Genomic DNA, 22,560 nt, shown 5'->3' on the forward strand with positions numbered 1-22,560 from the left:
CAGATCATGGCTCCCCTCTCCGCTGCAACTTGTCAAGTGGCTTCTCACTGTATTTAGAATAAAACCCAACAACTCACTTTGGCCTGTGAGGCCCTGCATGCAGTGTCCCCTGCCAAGCTATAAGACCTTATCCTCTCCTCCTCTAGATCCACCTGGTCCTCTTTCCAGAAGGCAAGAAGCTCCTTCCCATGTCAGAGCATTTGCACTGTGGTTCCCTCTCCCAGAATACTCTTCTCCCAGTCATTTCCCTCTCCCAGAATGCTCTTCTCCCAGTCATTTCCCTCTCCCAGAACGCTCTCCTCCCAGAATCCTCTTCTGTCTCCCAGAATGCTCTTCCCTCTCCCAGAATGCTCCTCTCCCAGTTCTTTCCACCACTGACTCCTTCTCATCTGTGTTCACATGTCACCTCTTCAAACTTCTAACTGTAAGATGGATAAGTTCTGGGGATATTATGTATAGCATGGTGAGTCTAGTTACCAACACTGTATTATATACTTGAAAGTTGCTAAGAGAGAAATCTTAAATGTTCTCACCTCACACACACAAAAATGGTAATTATGTGAGGTGATGGAGGGGTTAACTAACCCTACGGTGATAATTATTTTGTGATACATACATGTATCAGAACATCTTGTTGTACACCTTAAAGTTACACAATGTTATATGTCAATTATATCTCGATAAAGCTGGGAAAAAAGCCACCTCCCCAGAGAGGCTACCCCAGTGTCCTGACAAAATGAGGTTCCCCAGTCACATTACTTTACTTCTTGTTATTTTTATTATAGCACTTATCTATCCAAAATGAACTTGTTTATGTATTTGCTTTCCCAAGTGCCCAAGGTGTCTGGCAAATTGGACAAGTGGATTCCTGATACAAGTTGAAAGAGACAAATCCTCCAGTCCAGGGAAATGGAATTGGAACATGGAGGTCAAAGCAATGAAAAGGTATGGAGCCAGTGGGGCCCTGGAGCTGAAGGTGCATGGGGGATTGGGGGCTGCAGAAACCAGAGCCATGGGCAGGCTGAAGTGAGGGGTGCAGAAATGAAGGGCCCCCAGAGTGGAGGGGAGGACAGGAAAGTGGGGATTTTCTCCTGAATCCAGAGTAGCCCCACATCCACCACATCCCTCACCCTGGTTTAAGTCTGCACAGAGCTCTTACTGGGTGATAAGTTCTCATTGTGTGTTACTGGTCTCTTCCCACTAAAATGTCAGCTCCACGAGAGCAAGCACCCTGTCTATCTTGTCCACCTGGTTCCTAGTAGGTGGGTAATAAATATTTGCTAACTGAATTGCTAAATGAGTGCGTGAATGACGGCCTTCCAAGTCCCTAAAGCCCCACCTATTGAGTTTTCTGAGACTCCCTCCATTCTTTATCTAAAGCTCCTATTTCACCAGCCCATTTTAGGGGGCTCTATATTCCAAACAGACTCTCTAACACCCACCCACCCCCAGGCAGACAGACTGGAACTGTGATGCTTGGAGGCAAATGAGGATGAAGAGAGGTGTCAGGGAAGAGTGCACAGTGGGAGAGGAAACCACGGCTTTAATGGACTGACTGACTCTCTCAAACGAGAGCAGGAGAGAAACAGAGGAAGCTGAAACGCTGGTGGGACACTGCGGTGGACGCCAGGACTGAAATGCAGAGGACCAGGATCTCTCTGCATTTCAAGGAGAATATTCACAATGGTGGTAACATTTCTACTCAATGGTAATGATGCTTCTTAACATGCTGGGCGCTACTCTAAGCCACTTCTGAGCATTGGCTGCCATAATTAGCCCTTACGCAAGGCGGAGGTCAAACAGGTGAGAATCTCAGCTAAGACAGCCTGCGAGAGGCTGGCTCAGGGCTCTGTGTTCCTGGATGGCGTTGCCGGGTCACCCAGGCACTCATGTGACTTGAGACATCCCTTCCGTGGTCCTCCAGAAAGGGTCTGGGGGCAGTTCTAAGGTCACTCTTGTTGCTCTGAGATCTCACTTTGCCAGGAATCTGGGGAATTTGCGAGGGAGTTGGTCATTTGCGTCCCAGAATAGTGGCATGTGGGTACTGGGGTACACAGGGGGCTCTGTGACTGTCTGTGGGCATCCATGTTTATCCACGGGCACCCGTGAGCATCTACGTTCCGGACACATATGGAACATCTGGATACATCAGTGACTAGCTATGTGCATAGGTGCACATTTGTATAAATTCAAGCGAACGCCGGTGTGCATCAGTGAGCAAGTGCCAGTATACATGCCTCTTGCACTGTTGTCCATAGCCATGTACATTCGCTTCATTTACATGTGTTCACAAGCATTCTATTCCCATATATTCTGTGTACAATTTGTGAGCCCACGAGTCCGTCTGCATGAGGACTCTTTATATATGTACAAAGAGTAGCCACATATGTAAATGCACATTGCCTAAACCCACAAACAGCTCTGCCACGGTGTGCCCATCACACAGGGGAATGCCCCCCTCTAAATACCCACGACCCTCTGTGTGCTATTCTGGACAGCCATGTACATATGTGTATGTCTATCCAGAAGCCACAAACATGTTACACATCTGTGTCCCTTCAAGAACCCCCACACCCTTCCATGTATAATCCTCCAGGTCCATTCGTGTCCATCCTGTAGCCTTGAACATTCCTACACTCTTCTCAGTAGGAACTGACATCTGTATACATTCTGTCAGTTGCGCTCTTAGGTCTCCCCGACTAACTCATTAGCATTGCAGTCAGTCCTGAAATATTCCTGAAGAATTTATGCTTTACTAATAAGCCTGGTGTTCTGCTGAGGTCACATGGCACTTACAAGGGCTAATGGAGGCAGCTTCGGCCAACAGGTCTGGGGAATCCTTGTTTCCTGGAACAGCAAGAGAACGTATTCACCAGAATGAGCAAATTTCTCTTCCTTCTCACTGCACCAAATGTCCCAGCCAGTGCCTGTCTGCAGAACTGAAGTCAGATTTCAAGATAGTTTATGGCCCCGACACTACCCTGGCATCACACTAAGGGCTGTATCTCCAGATTTGTCATTATATCTTAGGCTGCATCGCTCTGATGGGAGCTACACTGAGGGTTGCATCAACAGACTGCGTGGGGTGGGAAGGTGCAGGCAGAGGTAAGAAGTAATCCCAAGGGACCTGGTAGGACTGTAGCAATGGGGGAAATGGGGACCCTGATGCCATGCACTGGGGGAGGGAAACTACAGAGGACAGAGGAGCAAATAGTGCATCGAGAGTTAGAACTCGGGGACTCCCTGGCTGTCCAATGGTTAGGACTCCACACTTCCACTGCAGGGGACACGGGTTCGATCCCTGGTCAGGGAACTAAGATCCCACATCACACGCGGTGCAGCAAAAAAAAAAAAAAGAGCTGGAACTCAACTCTCCTGACCCACCAGTGCTGAAGGGGATGTGGAAACTCAGAGTGCAATAGCTGCAGGGGTGGCAGTGGGTGGGAGTGACCAGTTCCTCCTGGAAGTTGTAGATATTGTTATGGCTCTGTTATCCCTGCCAGGGGGGTCCTGCAAGACATAGTTTGCCTTGCACTTGAGGAAAAATGCTTAACCTGCAAGTGTAGACCTTCACTGCATGGCATAGGAGCCGTCCTGTGCCCTGTGCCCTGCCATGTGCCACATCCTCTGTTGGGGTCCTCATGCTCAGGCACTCCCCACATGAGAGACACGCTCTGACCTGCTCCAACATGTCCTGTGTGCTCAGATATGCCTGGTGGCCATCGGACTCTCCTTACACGAAGGGACATGTTTGCCATGAAGACATACCCCAACACGCCCTGACATGCAGGGCAGGCTCCAACATATGCACACATACCTTTGCATGCTCTGGGGGACCAGCAGGTCTCCAGCCTCTGCCTGAGTCTACGCGCCTGAGGCCACCTTGCCCTTCCGGATGGATTGATAGGGCAGCAAGGAGAAGGCTGTTATAAATTAAACATTGAGACACTACCTGAGCACCAGACTGCCATCCAGTCATTGGCTGGTTTTCTCCCAGGAGGCTGCGGGACCTCAGGGTTGGGGAGAGGGCAGGGGAAGTGACTCGCTTAATTAATTACTCTTAATTGAGATACCTTTGTAAATATCCCTTTATGGAAGGACACGATTCCATCATTTCCTGGGAACCTGCCATCTCTATTTGTCTCCAACCCCTGAGTAGCGCAGAAATGACAACAAAAGAAAGAGCAGTCCGAAGGGCTGCTGGAGACTTAGCCGTGCTTCTGATAATGAAGACAACACCGAGGGGCAGGCGAGGAGGCTCAGAGATACACAGAGATCCAGGCGGAGTGGCAGCCAGAGAGACAGGGAGATGGGGAAACTGAAATACAGGGCAGAAGGTGTCACAACAAGAACCACAGAGTCTGAGTGACACGGGCAGAGTCAGAGATGCAAGCTCTGAAATACAGGCAGAGGGAGAGACAGCCAGAGACAGGCAGAAAAACTTCACACGAGGGAGGACCAGAAGTGCAGACAGATGGACCGCGCGTGGGCCGACAGACCTCCCTCTGCCTTTTTCTGCCTCACCCAGTCTCCCCATCTCCTGGGCAACATACCCGCTGCAGCAGCAGCAACCATCAGGCCTGATTCCTCTTTGGCCCTTGCAACCCTCCCCGTCTCTCACCCTCCCCCACTCACTCCTGCAATCATCTCCCTTGTTCAAAATGAGCTTCTGCAGCTGCAGCCCAGACAGCTGTTCCATCTTGGAGCCAGCGCTGGGGCCTGGTGGCTGGGTCCTAGAGGGATGCCCTCCCGGGCAGCAGAGGGGAGTGGCAATGGTGGGGGAGGACACAGGGTCACTTAGAGCTTGGGCACCCACCCACCCTTTACCCCGGGGCTGAAATCAAAGCTCGGCCCCCATTCCCAGCACCTCCAGGGGTACAAACATCTCCTCCCTTGTCCCCCCACCCCCAGGGCCTTCAAGGGCTGATGCTGGTCTGGCTCATCCTGTTCCACTCACTGAATCCTGCCCAACACCCAACATACATTCTGGCCCTGTCCTGTCTCAGGAGCCCTCTTAGGTCTGAGAATTTGAGTCTCTCCCCAACTCCCTGTCAGGGTCCTGGACCGTGATACAGTAACTATGGCGATATGGAAACAGAATTCGAGAGAGAGAGAAACAGAATCCTGACAGACAGACATAGACTGAGAGACAGAGATGGAAGAGATATAGTGACAGAGACACAAAGAGGCAGAGATGGCACATAGAGACACATAGAGATAGAGACACACAGAAAGGATGAAACAGACTTAGAGACAGAGATAGAGACAAGACAGAGATGGAGAGAAAACAGAGAGCAGGATAGAGACAAAGAGACGCAGACATGAGACACAGGCAGAGAGAGATAACAATCAAAATTCACTCAAAAAACATTTATTGAACGTCTATCATATGTTGTAGATACAGAGTGAAGACAGAGAGGAATAAAGACAACTAATGAGACAGAGATATGTGAGAGAGAGAGACACACACAGAGACAGACTCAAAATACAAAGTTTAAAAATAGAGAAGCATCAAAGCTGAGACAGAGAGAGACAAGGACTGAGAACCAGCTTGGTCCCTCAGATCTCCCAGTGGCAGCTTCTTCACTCCCACACACAAACACACCCAACGCCACATTAGACTCTCTCAAAACGCCTGAGCCTCCCCCAGAAGCCTGCTTTTTCCTCGCCCAGCTTTGCGGTTGCTCCTCTCTTGGAGTTTCACAAAGAGGCGTCAGCCGCCCAGGGCAGGAGGTGAGAAGGATGCTGGGGGCATGAAGACACCAAGACGCAGAAACCAGAGCTTCCCTTTGGAAGAGGAGGAAGCCAGTTTTAACTACACTCAAGCAGCCCCAAAGCCCAGACCACCCTCCCTTGGTAGCTGTCCATGGTGCTGTTGTTGGTGCCGACCGTATGGGCAAAGGCAGCATCTCAAGCCATTTCTATGTGTTGCATCAAGCTTGGGGTCTAGAGTGGTAGTCAGGTATCTGCCTATCTCGCCAGATCCTCACACACCACCTGCCATCCCATCCCAACACCTTCACACACCCTGTTCTCTTGGCCTCTCTCCCTCCACGTTACCAGCTCTGTCTTTGCCCAACTCTTACTCATCCTTCATGTCTCAGGGCAAACATCACCTCCTCAGGGAAGCTTTCCTTGATTAACCCTTCCCAACTTTCTGCCCTCACGGCCCCTACCAATCTTTAATTATATAGCCATTTGCACAATTCCAAGTTCACTGTGTCTCCCTATGAAGCTTTGTGAGGAAAGAGATCAAGTTTCTCTTGTTGACTGCTGTATCCCCAGCCCCCAACACAGGACTTGGCACACAGAAGAGCTCAGTGATTGCTAGTCAGGGATGACTCTGCTCTCTGGTGGCAAGATCTATGTCTGACAGACAGACATAGACTGAGAGACAGAGATGGAGAAAGTGACAATGTGCACATTTGTTGGACATCCATTCAAACAGAGAAGGGTTGAGAAACAAAGACACGATTAAAAAAAAAAACTATAAGAAGCAGACACTTCTGAGCAATGGGAGAAGACTAAGTGGTCACAGAAATACTCATCAAGGCTCAGAAGTTTCACCGGGAGGACAAAGGGGCAGTGGTCTCATGGGGCAGAACTGAGACCGTTCAGGAAATACCTATGGCCCCAAATGAGAAAATCCCAGTAATAACAAGACGGACAAAGTTTTCATTCAGGTGGCACTTCCGTTCTGTTGGTGGTAAACAAACAATTACCAAGATGATTTCAGATCATTATGAGTACTGAGAAGATAATAGAACAGGTTCAAATAATAAAATGGGGACACTGTAGCTGGGGTGGTCAGGGGAGCTGTCTCTGAGCAGGTGACATTTGAGCTGGAACAGGAGGGGTGAGAAGGAGCTGGCTAGAGGGAGGACTGGAGGAAGGATGTTCCCAGAGGATGGGAACAGGTGGAAAGTTCCAGAGGCAGGAAAAGCAGCAAGGGATGGAAGAGTGATCCAAGATCTGAGACTCAGGCAGGGGTCTAGTGATAATAATAATAGCGAACCTTATAGGCATCTTCCACGTGCCAGGCACATGGCTGAACACAATGCTATATGGTACAATCTACTATTATCCCCATTTTATGGATAAAGAAACTGAGGCTTACCAAGTTGGGCCAGGGTAAGGAGTTTAGATTTGGTGCAAGTGAGACAGGAAAATGTTAAAATGAGATAAATTTCATACTCACAATCTAGAAGGATTTTCTAACAATCAGGTCTTTTGAAAAATGCAACTGACAGCCTCATATTCCTTTCCTGCTCCAAACCCCTTCAAGTTCCCATCCTTTGACACTCAGAATGAAGTACAGACACCTCAGTCCAAATCCCTTTGTGACATGGACCCCTCTGGCCACTCAGGCCACTTCCACACTCTTCCCAACCTGGCACATTGTCTTCAGCAACTCCGAACAGCTTGCAGTGTCCGTCCTCAACAGGACGTTCCTCACTTCTGAGCCTTTGTCCGTGCTATTCTTTCTGTCTGGAATGCCGTTGCTCTGTTTTCACCTGGCCAGTTCCTTCTCCACTTTTAAGACTCAGTTGGACATCACCACCTCCAAGAAACTTCCATTGCAGCCTGGCTGATTTCAGTGCCCCTCTTCTGTGCCCCAACAGCACTCCAGAAATATCTCTGTCTCTACACATACCGTGTCGTGTCACAAGTATTGTTGATGAGACAGCGATCTGATTGAAGTTGGGGCATTATTCATCTCTATATTCCATAGTCTAGGACCCTTCCCAGTACAAAGCAGGCGCTGAATAAATATTTCCTGACATATTGAGATGTTTGAGCAAAAGCCATAAGTCCACAGTTAGGAACAGGTGAATAGGCAGGTGTGGGTCAAATCCACAATACGCCTACTTTTCTCTACCTCCTTGGTCCCTACCCTGGTCCAGCCCCCATCATCACTCACCTAGATCAGTGCTGTGGCCACCTCCCCAGTCTCCCAGCTCCCACCCTCACCTCCTACAGTCTGTCCTCCCCACAGGGGCCAGAGAAAAACTGTGAACACCTGAGTTAAGTCTCATCCCTCCTTTGCTTAGCACCCTCCCTGGCATCCCATTTATTCACTCAACAAGTATTTATTGAACACCAACTATGTGCTAGACCCAGTGCCAGGCACTAGAACTATAACTGTCAACATAAATGGATTTTTAAAACAATCTCTGCCCTCATGGAGCTGACATTACAGTGGGGAGAATCAGACAACAAAATAAATGTCAACTACACGGTGAATGTTAGAAGGTTAAAAGTGCATGTTGAGAAGGAAAGCGTGAAATGAGGAGAGGGAATGCGTGTGAAGTTGCAAGTTAAATCTAAAATCCCTGCAAGTCCCTCTCCTCCGAACATGATGTGGCTCCCACCACCTCCCTGCCCTCATCTCTTCTCACTTTCCCATGTCACTCACTCTGCTTCAGCCACACTGGCTTCCTCACTGACTCTCCAAAATTTCAGGCATATTCCCACCTCAGGGCCTTTGCACTTGCTGTTCCCTCTGCTTACTTCCTTCAGATCTCTGCTCAAATGTCACCTACTCAATCTAAAATAGTCCCCCCCAGCACTCTCCGCTCCCCTTATATTGCTCTATGCTTCTTCATAGTACATGTATCACCATGTATTATAAATTTATCTGTATACTTATTTATTTCTCCCCCACCCTGCCCTAGAATGTCAGCTCCACAGAGACAAGGATTTCTGTCTGTTTTGTTCACTGTCATATCCCTGGCACTTAGAATAGCACCTGGCACATAGTAGGTGCTCAATAAATATTTGTTGAATAAATGAGTGAGTGAATGAATGAATGGAGATACCCTCCAAGAGAATTCTTGTTGTAGAATAAGAGGAAGAGGGGATCAGTAGTGTATTTAGGGTTGCTCATAAATATTGGGCCACTCTTCTCTGTCCGGGTCATAGTAGGACCACACTTCTCACCCTCTTTGAGGTTAAGCATGCCATGTGACTTGTGTTGGCCAATGAAATGTGAGCAGAAGTGACGTGTCACTTCTAGGGAACAGCTTTAGGAGCCAGTGGGGGCTACGCTGTACCTTCCTTTCCCCGCTTCAGTGATCATGTCACCATAGAGCCTCCACCATTCCAGGTCCATGACGACCATGGACAGAGCTCTCCAGCCAACATGGATACATATTTCAAGCACAAAATAAACCTGTGCAGTATGAAACCACTGAGATAGGAGGCCACTTGTTATGGCAGCGTTACCTTGCCTCTCTTGACTGCTCCTGAGTATTGGGGTCCTTCCCCCCTGCACAGAAAACTGTCAAGAAAACACATAGATTCTGAACTTTGGTTTTTACTGGGAAGTCCTCAAACAGCCTCTTGATGATAGCTGCTCAGACCCTCCCTGTTCCTCCCATGAGGAAAAGGGTCCTCCCCAAACAGAATATCCCTCCTCCATCTCCCCTTCCTTCCATCCATCCCTCAAGGAGGAGGGGATGGACAAGGGCATAACATACAGGATGCAGGTAACTCACTTCAGGCCCCGTAATGACGGCAGCTGCTGGCCACGGGGCTGACAATTCTTAGTCTGGTTCTGAATTTATGACCCCCCAGGTGAGAAGCCATTCCACTGAAGGCTCCATCCCACAGGGATGGTTTACGGCTGGGAGTTGGCCAAAGGTAGTAGCAGTGGCAGCTTCTCCCTCCCTGCCCCCCTTTCGGGGAGGATCTGTAACACCATCTCTCAGAATCTCTCAGAATGCTAAACTGTTTCTCTGGATCAGATCGGGGAGGGGAAACCAGAGACAAGAATGGCCTGAGGGTCTGGGCTCACCCTTACCTCACAGAGATCGTTTTTAAAGTCCAGACCAGCATCCAGCTATCTGCCTCATGACTGGGAATTCTCACTACCTGGGTTCCAGAACCCCTCAGCTTACCCACGTCGGTGCTCTGTAGCTTCGCACAACTCCTCCTTACTGAGCATCGACCCTGTGCCTCCTCACTTCCATTTGTTCTCCCCGATCCTTAGGAAGGTGCATTCTTGATTTAGACACTTGACAAATATTTATTCCACGCCTATTATGTGCTTGGCTACAATGTCAAACAGAGCAAACTCTCCTTACTGAACACCTACTATGCACCCAGCTATCTTTCCATTTGAAGATGGAATCCTTATGAAGATGTGATTGTTGATTCAGCCACTTGACAAATATTTATTGTAGGCCTACTCTGCATCAGGGCTTAGGGTTCAATAGTGAGTAAAACACAGATGTTCTCATGGATCCTATGGCTTAATGGGGACTCTGAACTCCCCTTGACTAATGAGGTTATTGGAGTTTAGAGAGATTAAATAATTTCCCCAAGGTCATACCACTGGTAACTTGCAGGACCAGAATTCAAACCCAGATTCATCTGACTCAGAGTCCTGTCACTAACTGAGCATTTACTATGTCAGGCACTGAGCTGGGATTTTCAAGCATATACACACTTGACATAGAGGAGGTACTCAATTATTCTGTTGAATAAACAAAATGGGTGGATGGATGGATGGAAGGATGGATGTGTGGAAGAATCAATGGAGAGACAGATGATGGATAATGGGTGGATGGAAAGATAGATGGGTGGAGAGCTGGATGGAGAGATGGATGGAAGGATGGAGAGATGGATGGATGGGTAAATGGATGGATAGGTGAGTGGACGGATGGATGGGTGGATGAAAGGATGAGTGTAAAGATGGATGGATGGAGAGATAGATGGAAGGATGGATGGATGAAGGGCTGGATGGTAGACCTCTTACCCACAACAGTTCTGTGAGGTAGGAATTATCATTCTCATTTCATTGATGGGAAACCACACCTCAGAACGGTGATGTCACTGGGCCAGAGTGCAAGTCGTGGAGCAAGTTAAGGGAAAGTCTGGATTTCAACCTATGTCTATCAGACTCCCAAGGCACTTTCCTGAGCACCCTCATGTCACAGTCCCCTCCCAGGTGCTACCCTGAGTTACTTGGCATCTCACTCCATAGAGCTCTTCTGGCAAGGCTTAGTGAGACTGAGGGATGGGGTGGGGTTCAGGAATGGGAGAACTATTAGCTTTCAGCAGGTGATTTCATGGAAGCATTGAATCAAGGTCCTGTTAGCTACAGATGGGCTAGAGTGAAGACCAGGTCAGTTTGGGTACACACACACACTCACACTTACAGAAAAATCATGAAACACACAGGAATCCACCCACATGCATACAAACTAGGCACACACACCATTCATAGACCATTCACAGATACACACTTGAACATATACGCACACACTTCTAAAGACATACATGTCCACATTTATATGCACAAAACATGTACTTGTACATATTTGCAAAGACACATATACCCACACAAAATCATAACTCAGAGACATGCTCTTATACACTATGTACACGTTCCCCAGACATACATGTTCTCATTTACACACATGCTGTACATAATACATGAACACATTTACACTGACTCAAACTTTTTAGATGGTAGGGGAGGGGAATCTGGCTTCTGATTTCAATGAGACACCATCTCTCTCCCCTCCTCAGAAGGCAATAGCAAGAAGTCTGTCTCAGACTCGTGTATATAAACTTATATGCACACATGCAATTACATACATGCAAACCCATAGTCAGGGACATACAACTGCAGATACATCCACACCCAGATATAGCGAGTACTCAGGGACACACCCACACTCGTTCTGGGATGCACCCTCATATACAGGCAGACACACTTGTGCCCTCATGCTAGCAAAGCACATACACTTTCTCACACCCTCCACTCACACACACACCCGTACACACACCATGCATAGACAGATACACCAGGACATATTCAAATATCGCTTGATGTGACAGACACACAGATAAACACTGTTTCACACATTGGCTTCAATTCTGAGGATTTAAACTGCAAGCCCTCACCTGGGCCAAGCCCAGGGACAATTCCCTCCAGGAGCTGGACAAAGCCTGAGCACAGGGCACCCCCCTCTCCACTTGCCCACAACGCTTGGGAGCAAAGACCTCTTAGCTTTCAGTGTGGTGGCAGTTGGAGGCTAAACAGGGGGGCTGATGAAGTTGGCGGAACATCAAGCAAGAGAGGGAGCCCCCATGAATCCCAGTTCCAGGTATTGGGAGGAGTCCCGAAACCAGATTGAAGAGGGTAAGGAATGGGAGGGAAGGGGCGTATCTGGAGGAGGCTGAGGGAAGTTTGCAGTGGAGGCCCTCTCCCCAGGACCACCATTATTAACCCCGAGGGAGTGCCCCCCAACACACACATCCTGCCCCCCTTCACCCCCCAGCCAAACTCTGTGGCTTGGGAAGCTGGAGGATGAAGGTGATAGAAGAGGATAGGATGGGACGGGGGAAGGGGCAATCCTGCAGTTTCTGGGGGCAGCATGAGCCCCAGCCCCGGCTCCCACCCCAGTATGAGACCGGGCCTCCTACCGAGGGTCAGTTATGGGAATAAATATTCAGCACGTGGTGAGGCAGGTAATGAGGAGGGAGATTCAGGGGGTGGGGTGTTGTGCAGGGGAGAGAAAAGGAGAGACAGAAAAAAAAAAGATACAAAGTCGGAGACAGCGCGACAGAGACAGACAGAGAGGAAAATAGAGACGCAAACCAGAGGAAAAAGAATAGAGTGAGACAGAGAGAGACAGAAAGAGAGAGACATAGAGACAGAGACGGGGAGAGACAGAGACAGAGAGAGGAGAGAGGGAGAGAGAGACAGACAGACAAGGGGCTACTCAGAGACACCGAGACACAAACAGGGAGAGATGCTGAAGGTGGAGACCCTCGGAGACCCGGAGACTTCCCTATTCGGAGGCAGGGTTCCAACCGGCCGCCCGAATCTACCCTCCAGCTCCGCCCCACTCAGCCGGGACCAGGCTGAATTCCGCAGCCCTTCCGCCTGCGCCCCGGGGCCTGAGCGAGCCTAGTACATTGTTGCCGCTCGGACACTGCACACTAATAATAAGAAATAATAATAATAACAATAATAAAAGGCGCGGAGGTGGCTGCGGGTCCTAGGGCTCCTCCGCCTCCGCGTCCAGCCCCCAGCCCCAGGAGGGCGCTCCCCGGCCGGGCGCGCCGGGAAGCTGGGGGGCGGGGGCCCCCGGGGGCTGCTGCTGCGGCGGCGCGAGCACCACGCCCCCCGGGAGCGCCCCCTGCGCGGCGGCCACTCACGATTTTCTCGGAGGCGCCCGCGCGGGACGCGGTGCCGTTGAGCCCCACAAGCGAGGGCAGCGTCTGCGACATCCAGTTGGTGACCATGGCCATGGTGCTCAGCACGGCCCCGATCTTGAGCAGCGGCACCGACATCGCGCCCGCGCCTCATGCCCCGCGGCCGCCCGCCGCCTGGTGCTCGGTCCCTTGCCACCCAGCCGCCCAGGGGGCGCGAGCGCGAGCTGGGGGGCCGGGGCCGGCCGGGGCGGGTCGGGGACGCGGGCTGCGGCTCGGCGCGCCCGGCGGGCTCCGTTTATAAAGCGCCGCCTCGGCCCCCCCCACCCCCTCCCGCGCCTCCCACAGCCTCCGCGCCGGGCACTTCCAGCCGCTGTGACGTCACGGCTCCGGCCCGGAGCCCGGCGGGGGGCGGGCGGCGCCCCGGCTGTCCCCACCCCTCTCCCCCGGCCTTTCAATCCCTCTGTCCGGGATCGCCCCACCCCGCAAGGGGCCCCCTCCGGCGGTATTCCCCACCTGCCCCCCACCCACCGCCGCGGCATTCCCAGCCCCGCCCCCAGCGGTGTTCCCGCCCCTGCCCCCCGAAGCGAGGTATTCCCGGGCCACCCTCCGCTCACAGCCCCTTTCAGAGCCCCGGGCGCTCGGCCTGCGTTTAAATGGGCAGCCGCCCCACCCCGTGCACCCAAAGCTGGCAGGGGGCCGAAGTCGGCAAGTCCCCACCCACCTACTGTTAGGACACCGACCCCGGCTCACTAAGAGAGCAGGTATGGGGCGGTGGGCTCCAGTGCGCTCTCTTGAATCGGGTGGCCAAGTGTTTCCTTTTTCCTCGGGGAAGGGGCTTCCCTGGTACCAGGACCACTTTGGGGACCGCTTGGTTGTTTCCGAACGAGGGAAGCGCAGAGTGGCAGGTCCGAAAGCAACAGGCGATTACTGGGATATGGGGAGTGGGGTCACTTCTGCAGCAGGAGGACCCCCATGACTCCAGGGGGCGGCATTACAACCCCGGACGGCCGACACGGGAGCTAGCCTTTTGCCGGCAAGTCCCAGCTGGATCTCCACTCACAACTTGGACTAGGGGTGGGGGCGGGGAACTGATACTTCGGACCTTCCTCCAGACCCCAGGGAGCAGCTCCGGGGCCCGCCCTTTCGAAGGAAGGGGGAGTGCAGTGCCCCCAGCTTTGCACCCACGCACCAGCCGGCGGCGGGGCGGCGAGGCCGCCAGGAGGAGAGCCCGGCTGGTTTAATTTCCTCTGTTTTCCCTGCACTCACGCCCCCTCGTGGCGTTCCCGCATCACCTCGCGCTGCCGCCGCGGCCGCTGCAGTCGCCCTCAGTTCGCGGCCGCCGCCGAGGCGGCGATGACTCAGGCCTTTCCCTGGGCCGTGGCAGCTCACTGAGGGCTCGCCTCGGGAGAAGCGCTGAACATGGGGGTAGGGATGGTGGGGGTCTTGAAGTATCCTTTTTTTTTTAGCTTAACAGCAGGGAGAGGCAGGTTCTGCCCCTATGGGACTTCCAGCAATGACCTCTCTCTGCCTCAGTTTTCTCATCTGCAAAGTGGGTGGTTTAAGGACCCATGGACCTAATACGTGTAAATGGCTCCTGTGTCCTGAGAATCAAGTGAAAGCTTTATTGAACATCTACTATGTCCCAAGCACTGTAAACAACAGATTTTAAAAATGCCTGCCTGGGACTTCCCTGGTGGCACAGTGGTTGGGAATCTGCCTGCCAATGCAGGGGACACAGGTTGGAGCTCTGGTCCGCGATGATCCCACATGCCGTGGAGCAACTAAGCCCCAGTGTGGCAGCTACTGAGCCCGTGCTCTGGAGCCAGCGAGCCACAATTGCTGAGCCCCTGCACCAGAACTACTGAAGCCCACGCACCTAGAGCCCGTGCTCCACAACGAGAGGCCACCACAATGAGAAGTCGGTGCACCACAACAAAGAGTAGCCCCTGCTCGCCGCAACTAGAGAAAGCCTGCACGCAACAAAGACCCAGTGCAGCCAAAAAATAATTAACTAATTAATTATTTTTAAAAATGCCTGCCTATGTGGAGATGAACATTCTATGGGATAAGTCAGACAACAAATGGGGGTGGGGTGGGGAGTAAAATACCTAGGGTATCGGGAGGAAGGGGCATATGGACTAGGTAGGGGAGTAAAACTTTAATCGAGGTGGTTGGGGAATGTGACATTTGAGCAGAGACCTGAAGAAGGTGAGGGAGGGAGCCATTTGGATATCTGAAGGAAGAGTTCCAGGCACCAAGAAAAGCATGTGCAAAGGCCCTGGGGCAGGAGGATAAGTGTTCAAGGAACAGGAACGAGGCCAGTGTGGTTGCAGCAGAGTGAACTGGGGCAGACTGGGGAGAGATGCTGCTTGTAAAGCACTTTGCCAGGTGTCTGGAGCATGGTGTTTCATAAATAGTAGCTGACATTGTAATTATTTGCAGCTGATAATGAGCTTTAAAAAATGAGATCTCTCCTTGCCTACTTGTACTGCAGCTTGCATTTATGAGTACTGAACACTTTGCAAACACACTTGCTGAGTACTGGATGCAACCTCCCATGAACAGTACAGCAACTTCCCTATTTACAAGAGAGGAAACTAGGCTCAGAGAGGAGAGGGGACCAGCTCAAGGTGACCCAGCACATATATGGGAGCCCAGGATTTGGACCTAGGTGGGTCTGATTTCAGACCCCAAAACCCCTGGGCTCCAAGCCCTTCCTGTTTAGATAATCTGGAACCCAATGATACTCTCTCACTCTCTCACCATTGGTGATGCAGGAAACTGCCCTGCCTCCTCCCAGCCAAACTCCTCCAAGGAGTGGTCTATGCTCACATCTGCACTTGCTGTCTCTGCTTCCTTACCTCCCACCTCCTGTATGCTTCCAAAACTCCTCTCACTAACGGCACCAGTGACCTTACGATTTGCTGGTCCCACAGCCTCACACAAGACCTCATTTAGTCACTCTCACAGGTAAGTCTTCATGAATCATTCCCTCCTTCTTGAAAGTCATTTGTCCCTTGACTTCAAGGCCACACTATCACTGTCTCCTGCCTTCTCCCTAAATGTCTCCCACGGCTTTGTCCTAGGTCCCTAGCCACTGTCATTCTGTATACTGTGCCTGGACCATCCATCACACTCACATGTAGGGTTTTGGTTCCATTTGGCACACCCCCACCTCAGGACCTTTGCACTTGCTGTCTGCTCTACCCAGAGCACTATTACCACAGATACACATGTGGATTGTTCCTTTACTTCATTTATATTTCTGCACTATCAGTGTGCAAGTCAGAGCAATGCCCTACCCTTCCCAGAAAACTACACGTCCCAGGTTCCCTGGCACACTGGCTTCCTATTAGTCTCACCCAATGAGAGGCACTGGAGGGAGACTGGAGGGTGGGGAGGAAGGGAGAGGCCAGGGTATTTCTTCTCTTTCTTTCTGCTTAGGGTGGGGGTGTGTATTCTGACAGTGACCATACCTACTCCATGATCCCATGATCCCAGCTCCCACACAAGAAACTTTTCTTCATCACACTACCCTTTTGTCGTGTGCCTCCAGTAGCTTTGTGCTGTGGTTTATTCCTGATCATCCCATCAGTTTGGCTTCTCAACTCTTCCATCTCACACTTAACCAATTCTCTATATTAAATTTCCTCTCTTTGAAACACCTAGACTGGTTTGTTTCCCTGATTGGACTCTGAGCGATCCGGCTATTGTATCCTGAAAGACATCCCCTGGCCACCTCATCTACAACAGCAACCCCTCTGCCCCCGTCCCCTACTCTGCTCTATTTTTTTGAACAACATTTATCACCATGTGACATTATATTGTACTTTTATTTGTTTATGGTTTGTCTCTTCCATTAGACTTTCAGTTCCGCAAGGAGTCCTACATGTCTGTGTTTTTTTTTTTTTTTTTTCATGTCTGTGTTTTTTACAGCCTCATCCCTAGGGCTTAGTACAGTGACTGGCACATAGTAGGTGCTCAAGAAATTGTTTATTGACTGACTAAATGAATCTACAGCTGAGGCTCCCAAAAGCATTTCTGCAGCCCAGATCTCCATCTAGAGCTCAAACCCCTATGCCCATCTGCTTCTTGGACATCTCCACTTGTGCGTTTCACAGAACTAATAGCACATGACACCCGCCAGAACAACCTCAGTCAAAAGGCAAGGGCTTCCCTGGTGGCGCAGTGGTTGAGAGTCCGCCTGCCGATGCAGGGGACGCGGGTTCGTGCCCTGGTCCAGGAGGATCCCACATGCCGCGGAGCGGAGCCTGTGCTCCCCAACGGGAGAGGCCACAACAGTGAGAGAGCCGCGTACCGCAAAAAGAACCCCAAAAAGACAGGCAGTACCACGTATCGGTGATGAAGTGGAGAAACTTAAACCGCTTTCTAGTGGGAGCATAAAATGCTGCAACTACTTTAAGAAACAATTTAGCAGTTTCTTAAAATGTTAAACAGAAATTTACCATAAGACCCAACAATTCCATCCACCCAAGAGAGATGAAAGCCTTTGTCCATGGAAAGACTTGCATGTGAATATTCATAACAGCATTGTTCCTAAGGAATGAAACAATTCAAATGCTCATCAGCTGGTGAATGGATAAACAAACTGTGGTACATGCAGACAATGGAATGTCTTTCAACAATAAAAAGGAACGAACTACTGATACATGCTACAGCATGGATGAACCTCAAAAATATTTCACTAAGCGAAAGAAGTCAGACACAAAAGGCCACACTTTGTATGAGTAGTTTACACAAAATGTCCAGAGAAAGCAAATCTATAGAGACAGAAATTAGATTAGTGATTGCCTGGAACTGGGGATGGGGATGGCATGAGGGATCTTTTTTTTTTTTTTTTTTTTTTTGCGGTACGCGGGCCTCTCACTGTTGTGGCCTCTCCTGTTGCGGAGCACAGGCTCCGGACGCGCAGGCTCAGTGGCCATGGCTCACGGGCCCAGCCGCTTCGCGGTACGTGGGATCTTCCCGGACCGGGGCACGAACCTGTGTCTCCTGCATCGGCAGGCGGACTCTCAACCACTGCGCCACCAGGGAAGCCCCCGGCATGAGGGATCTTTTGCGGGTGATGGAAATGTTCTAAAACTGGATTGGGGTGATGTTTGTACAACTCTGCAAATTTACTAAAAGCCATTGAGTAGCACACTTAAACAGGTGGATTTAATGGTATATAAATTATATCTTTTTTCCCTGACCTGAAAATTGTCAGGAGGAAAAATGTTCATAACTCTCAGAAACAATAACAATAATTGCTAAGGTTTATTGAGTACTTATCATGAGCTCGGCACCATCTGCAACAATGTACATGTAATATCTCATTTAACTCTCGGAATACCACTGTGAAGTAGATAGGATTAAATTCCAATTTTTTTAATGAGGAAATAGTGGCACAGAGATGCTAAGGAACTTTTCCCAGTCCCCAGGAATCTATCCCAGACAGACCCAGTTCCTGGGTCATTTGGCCCTATTCAAAGGGGAAAGAATAAATGTTGATCCCTACCTCAAGCCACATACAAAAATCAATTCCATGTAGATTTTACATCTAAATGTGAGGGATAATAAATCTTTTAGAAGTAAATATAGAAGAATATCTTCATTACTCTGAGGTAGGCAAAGATTTCTAAAACAGGACACTAACAAGCACTAACCCTGAAGGAAAAACAATTATTTAAACTACATTCAAATTAAGAAATTCTATTTAAGAAAGACATCACTAAGAGAATGAAAAGACAAGCTACATAGTAGGAGAAGATATTTGCAATCCTATGTCCAACAAATAACTGATATCCTAATTTTTAATTTATGTAAAAGAGAGAGAAACAGATATAAAATTTGGATGTATAAAAACATATATTCTTTTTTTTTTTTTTTTTTTTTTTTAAAACATATATTCTTAAAAATTAATAAGAAAAAGGCAGACAACCTAATAGAGAAATCGGCAAATGACTTGAGCAGGCATTTCACAAAAGGGGATACTCACGTGGTCAATAAGCATGTGAAAAGGTATTTAAATATTATTAGTCATTAGGAAATGTAAATTAAATACAAAATGTGATACCACTAAACACCCATCAGAATGTCTAAAGTGAAACAGAAAGACAACACCAAGTGTTGGTGATGATGTAGAGCAACTCGAATGCCCAGACACTACTAGTGAGAGAGTAAATTGGTAAACTCTTTGAAGAGTCTTTGGAACTTTCGAAGACTGTTCAGCAGTTATCTCCTAAAGTTCAATATATTCCTCCCCTATGACTCAGCAATTCTACCCCTCGGTATATACACTTGAGTCTCACTATTTGTGGGTTCCATATTGTCAAACTCGCCTACTCACTACAATTTATTTGTAACCCCCAAATCAATCCTCATGGGGCTTTTATGGTGATTCATGGACATTCACAGGGTAGCAAAAAATTGAGTCACTGACACACAGGTTCCCAATGGAGATCCACCACAGCCATGCTCTGGCTTTCTTGTTTTAGCTCTCATAACTGTAATCGAGTGTCTTTTTCACAGTCTACTTAGTGCCAAAATTTTCACATTCTCGTGCTTTTTATTGGTTATCTTGCTATTTTAAGTGGCCCCATGCACAGCGCTAGGTTCTGTCTAGTGCTCTAGGCGCACGCAAGAAAGCTGTAACGTGTCTTCCAGAGAAAATACAACTTGTCAATAAGCTTCACTCAAGCATGAGTTATAGTGCCTTTGGCAGTGAGTTTGTTGCCAATGAATCAACAATGTATATGAAATAAGGTGTTTTTAAACAGAAACATTCATAAAAGGAGGTTGCATATTGTTTGGTCGACAAAAATGTCATGACCAGAAGCTTGCAAGAATCTAACCCCACAATGATTCAGTATTCACTAATTCAGTATTCACTAATTCTTTCTAGAACATAATTACCGCGAATAGAGAATCTACTGTACATATATACCAAACAGAAGTGTGAACAAGCATTCACTAAAGATACGTGTCAGAGTGTTTATTTCAGCGCATTTTGTCTCAGCCACAAACTTCACCAGCCCAAATGCCAAGAAACAGTAGAATGGATATACCACAAGCGATATATCCACACAACGGAACACCATAAAGCAACAAAAACAAAGAATCAATCACAAAACAATAATACGGAGGAATCTTACAAACATGTGGAGCAAAAGAAGCTGGGCACCAAAAACTACATGCTTAATGACTTCATTAAGTTACAAAGCAGGTCAAACCAGTGCATAATGAGAGACATTAGCTTAGCTGTTACCCTTGAGGGGGCAGGTGGCAACTAGGAGGAGGATGAGGGGGTTTCTGGATTCTTGCAAAGTTCTGTTTCTTGATCTAGTACATTATGTCACTTCAAGACAATTTATCAAGCTGCACCTTTATGATTTGCATACTTCTTTGTAGATATGCTTTACGTCAAGAAGGAAGTTTACTCAAAAATATGAATTAAGGTATCAAGTATAAAACATAAGGGTCATTTCTGTTTGATGTACAGCAGGTAAAAATGCTAGAAGTTCCAGTAGAAAAGCTAGAAAACATAAACCAAGCAAAACTCACTGTCCTTTGTAAGAAGCCAAGTGGTCTCTGTCAACCAACTCTGCCTTCTTGGTCTCCACGGTATTTCATTCACACAGAGGAAAGGCATGCATTTACGTCTGCACATACACAGCTTTGCATCCCTTGGAACACAAATGGTGTTAATCTTCTAGCCTATGCCTGCTTTTCGTTTTTTGCTTGGTTACAGCAAATGTTTGGAAATGGTGTTGAATTCTCCCTGGAATTCTCTCTCTTGCCATCTCTGCTTTCCTGCCTGCTTCAGAATTCCAAGAGGAGATTCCAAAGGAGACAGTAGTCCTGGCTGAGGACCTTGGACACCAGACAATGAGAGGTACATTCCCCCTGTCCTCCCCCAAATATCAGTCCTACTATGCCTCTGGCTGTCACCAACTTGCCTCAGGTCTTGTTAGCTCCTGAAATAATTGTCTTCACACCTTTACTGTCCCTACTCTAGTTTCAGTCAAAGGATCTGTCCCTCACACAAATCCAACCATGTCTCATTCCTGGCTTTAAAACCTTCTATTTAAACAACAAAAAAGCAAACATCCCAGTTTTGAGAAGGAACAAAGGATCTGACTAGACATTTCTCCAAAGAAGATATACAAATGGCCAATAAACACATGAAAAGATGCTCGGCATCGCTAACTCTTAATAAAATGCAAATCAAAGCCACGATGAAGAACCACCTTACACCCCTTAGGATGAGCTAGGATCAAAAAGTCAAATACTAACAAGTGTTAGGGAGGATGTGGAGAAAATGGAACCCTTGTGCACTTTCGGTGGGCGCGGAAAACGGTCCAGCCACTGTGGAAAATGGTATGCATATTCCTCGGGAAGTTAAACACATTATTATCATACAGTCCAGAAGACCCGCCTCTGGGTATACACCCAAGAGTTAGAAGCAAGGTCTTGAAGAGATATTAGCACACTCATGTTCATAGCAGCATTATTCACAATAGCCGAAGGCGGAAGCAGCCTATAGGTCTATTGAAGGATAAATGGATAAACAGAATGTGTTCCAACCATACAATGAAACCGTATTCAGCCTTAAAAAGGAAGGAAATTCTGACACCTGCTACAACACGGATGAACCTAGAGGACATTATCCTCAGTGAGATAAGCCAAAAAGACAAACACTGCATGATTCCACCCATGTGAGGTCCCTGGAGGAGTCAAATTCACAGAGACAGAAAGTAGAATGAAGATTGCCAGGGGCTGGCTGGGGGTAGAGGATGGGGAGTTGTTGTTTAGTGGGTAGAATTTCAGTTTCGCAAGATGAAAAGAGTTCTGGAGATGGTTGGCGGTGATGCTTGCACCACGATGCAAATGTACTTAATGCTACTGAATTGTACACTTAAAAATGTTTAAGACGGTAAATTTTATATTCTGTGTATTTTGACACAATTTAAAAAACGCTTTTATTTAAACACACACACACACACACACACACACACACACACACACACACACCCTTACTTGGCCCTGAGAACGATTCCACAGTGGGCTGTGTCGCACCCCTCCCCTTCCCCAGTACCTCGCTCGGTGTCATTCACATAGGAATTACTAGAGAAATTAGGACTAGAAAGAATCTGGCTCATCATGTACTCCCCGTGTACTTTTCTTGGGAACAACCAGGATCCTCTCAGCACCTAAAAGGTAAGAAGCTATCTACCATTTCACTCAATCGCTTCAACCGACTTTGCCTCTTCGTTTCTTTCTTCTCACGCTGCGACACCCTGTCTTCTCATCTGTTAAGCAGGGCTTAGATGCTAACAGGCACTGAGACCCTCCTGGGTTTCCCAGAAGCAACACAAGTCAGTTTCTGCA

General features: G+C 48.6%; 1 protein-coding gene across 2 annotated transcripts in view; it reads right to left on the bottom strand.

Annotated features, from left to right (window-relative positions):
* OLFM2 (olfactomedin 2) overlaps positions 1-22,560 on the bottom strand; it is a 62,579-nt gene that overhangs the window by 34,678 nt on the left and 5,341 nt on the right. Inside the window, exon 1 of one of the 2 annotated variants that reach the window (XM_032627161.1) lies at positions 13,174-13,443. The exons of the other annotated variant lie outside the window; for it this stretch is intronic. Coding sequence (XP_032483052.1) covers positions 13,174-13,308 — 135 coding nt within the window. The 5' untranslated portion in view covers positions 13,309-13,443. Of the gene's footprint in view, positions 1-13,173; positions 13,444-22,560 lie in introns of those variants that run through there. 2 annotated transcript variants of the gene reach the window in all.

This window comes from Phocoena sinus, chromosome 3 (assembly GCF_008692025.1).
Source record: "Phocoena sinus isolate mPhoSin1 chromosome 3, mPhoSin1.pri, whole genome shotgun sequence".
NCBI classification, from domain to species: Eukaryota; Metazoa; Chordata; class Mammalia; order Artiodactyla; family Phocoenidae; genus Phocoena; species Phocoena sinus.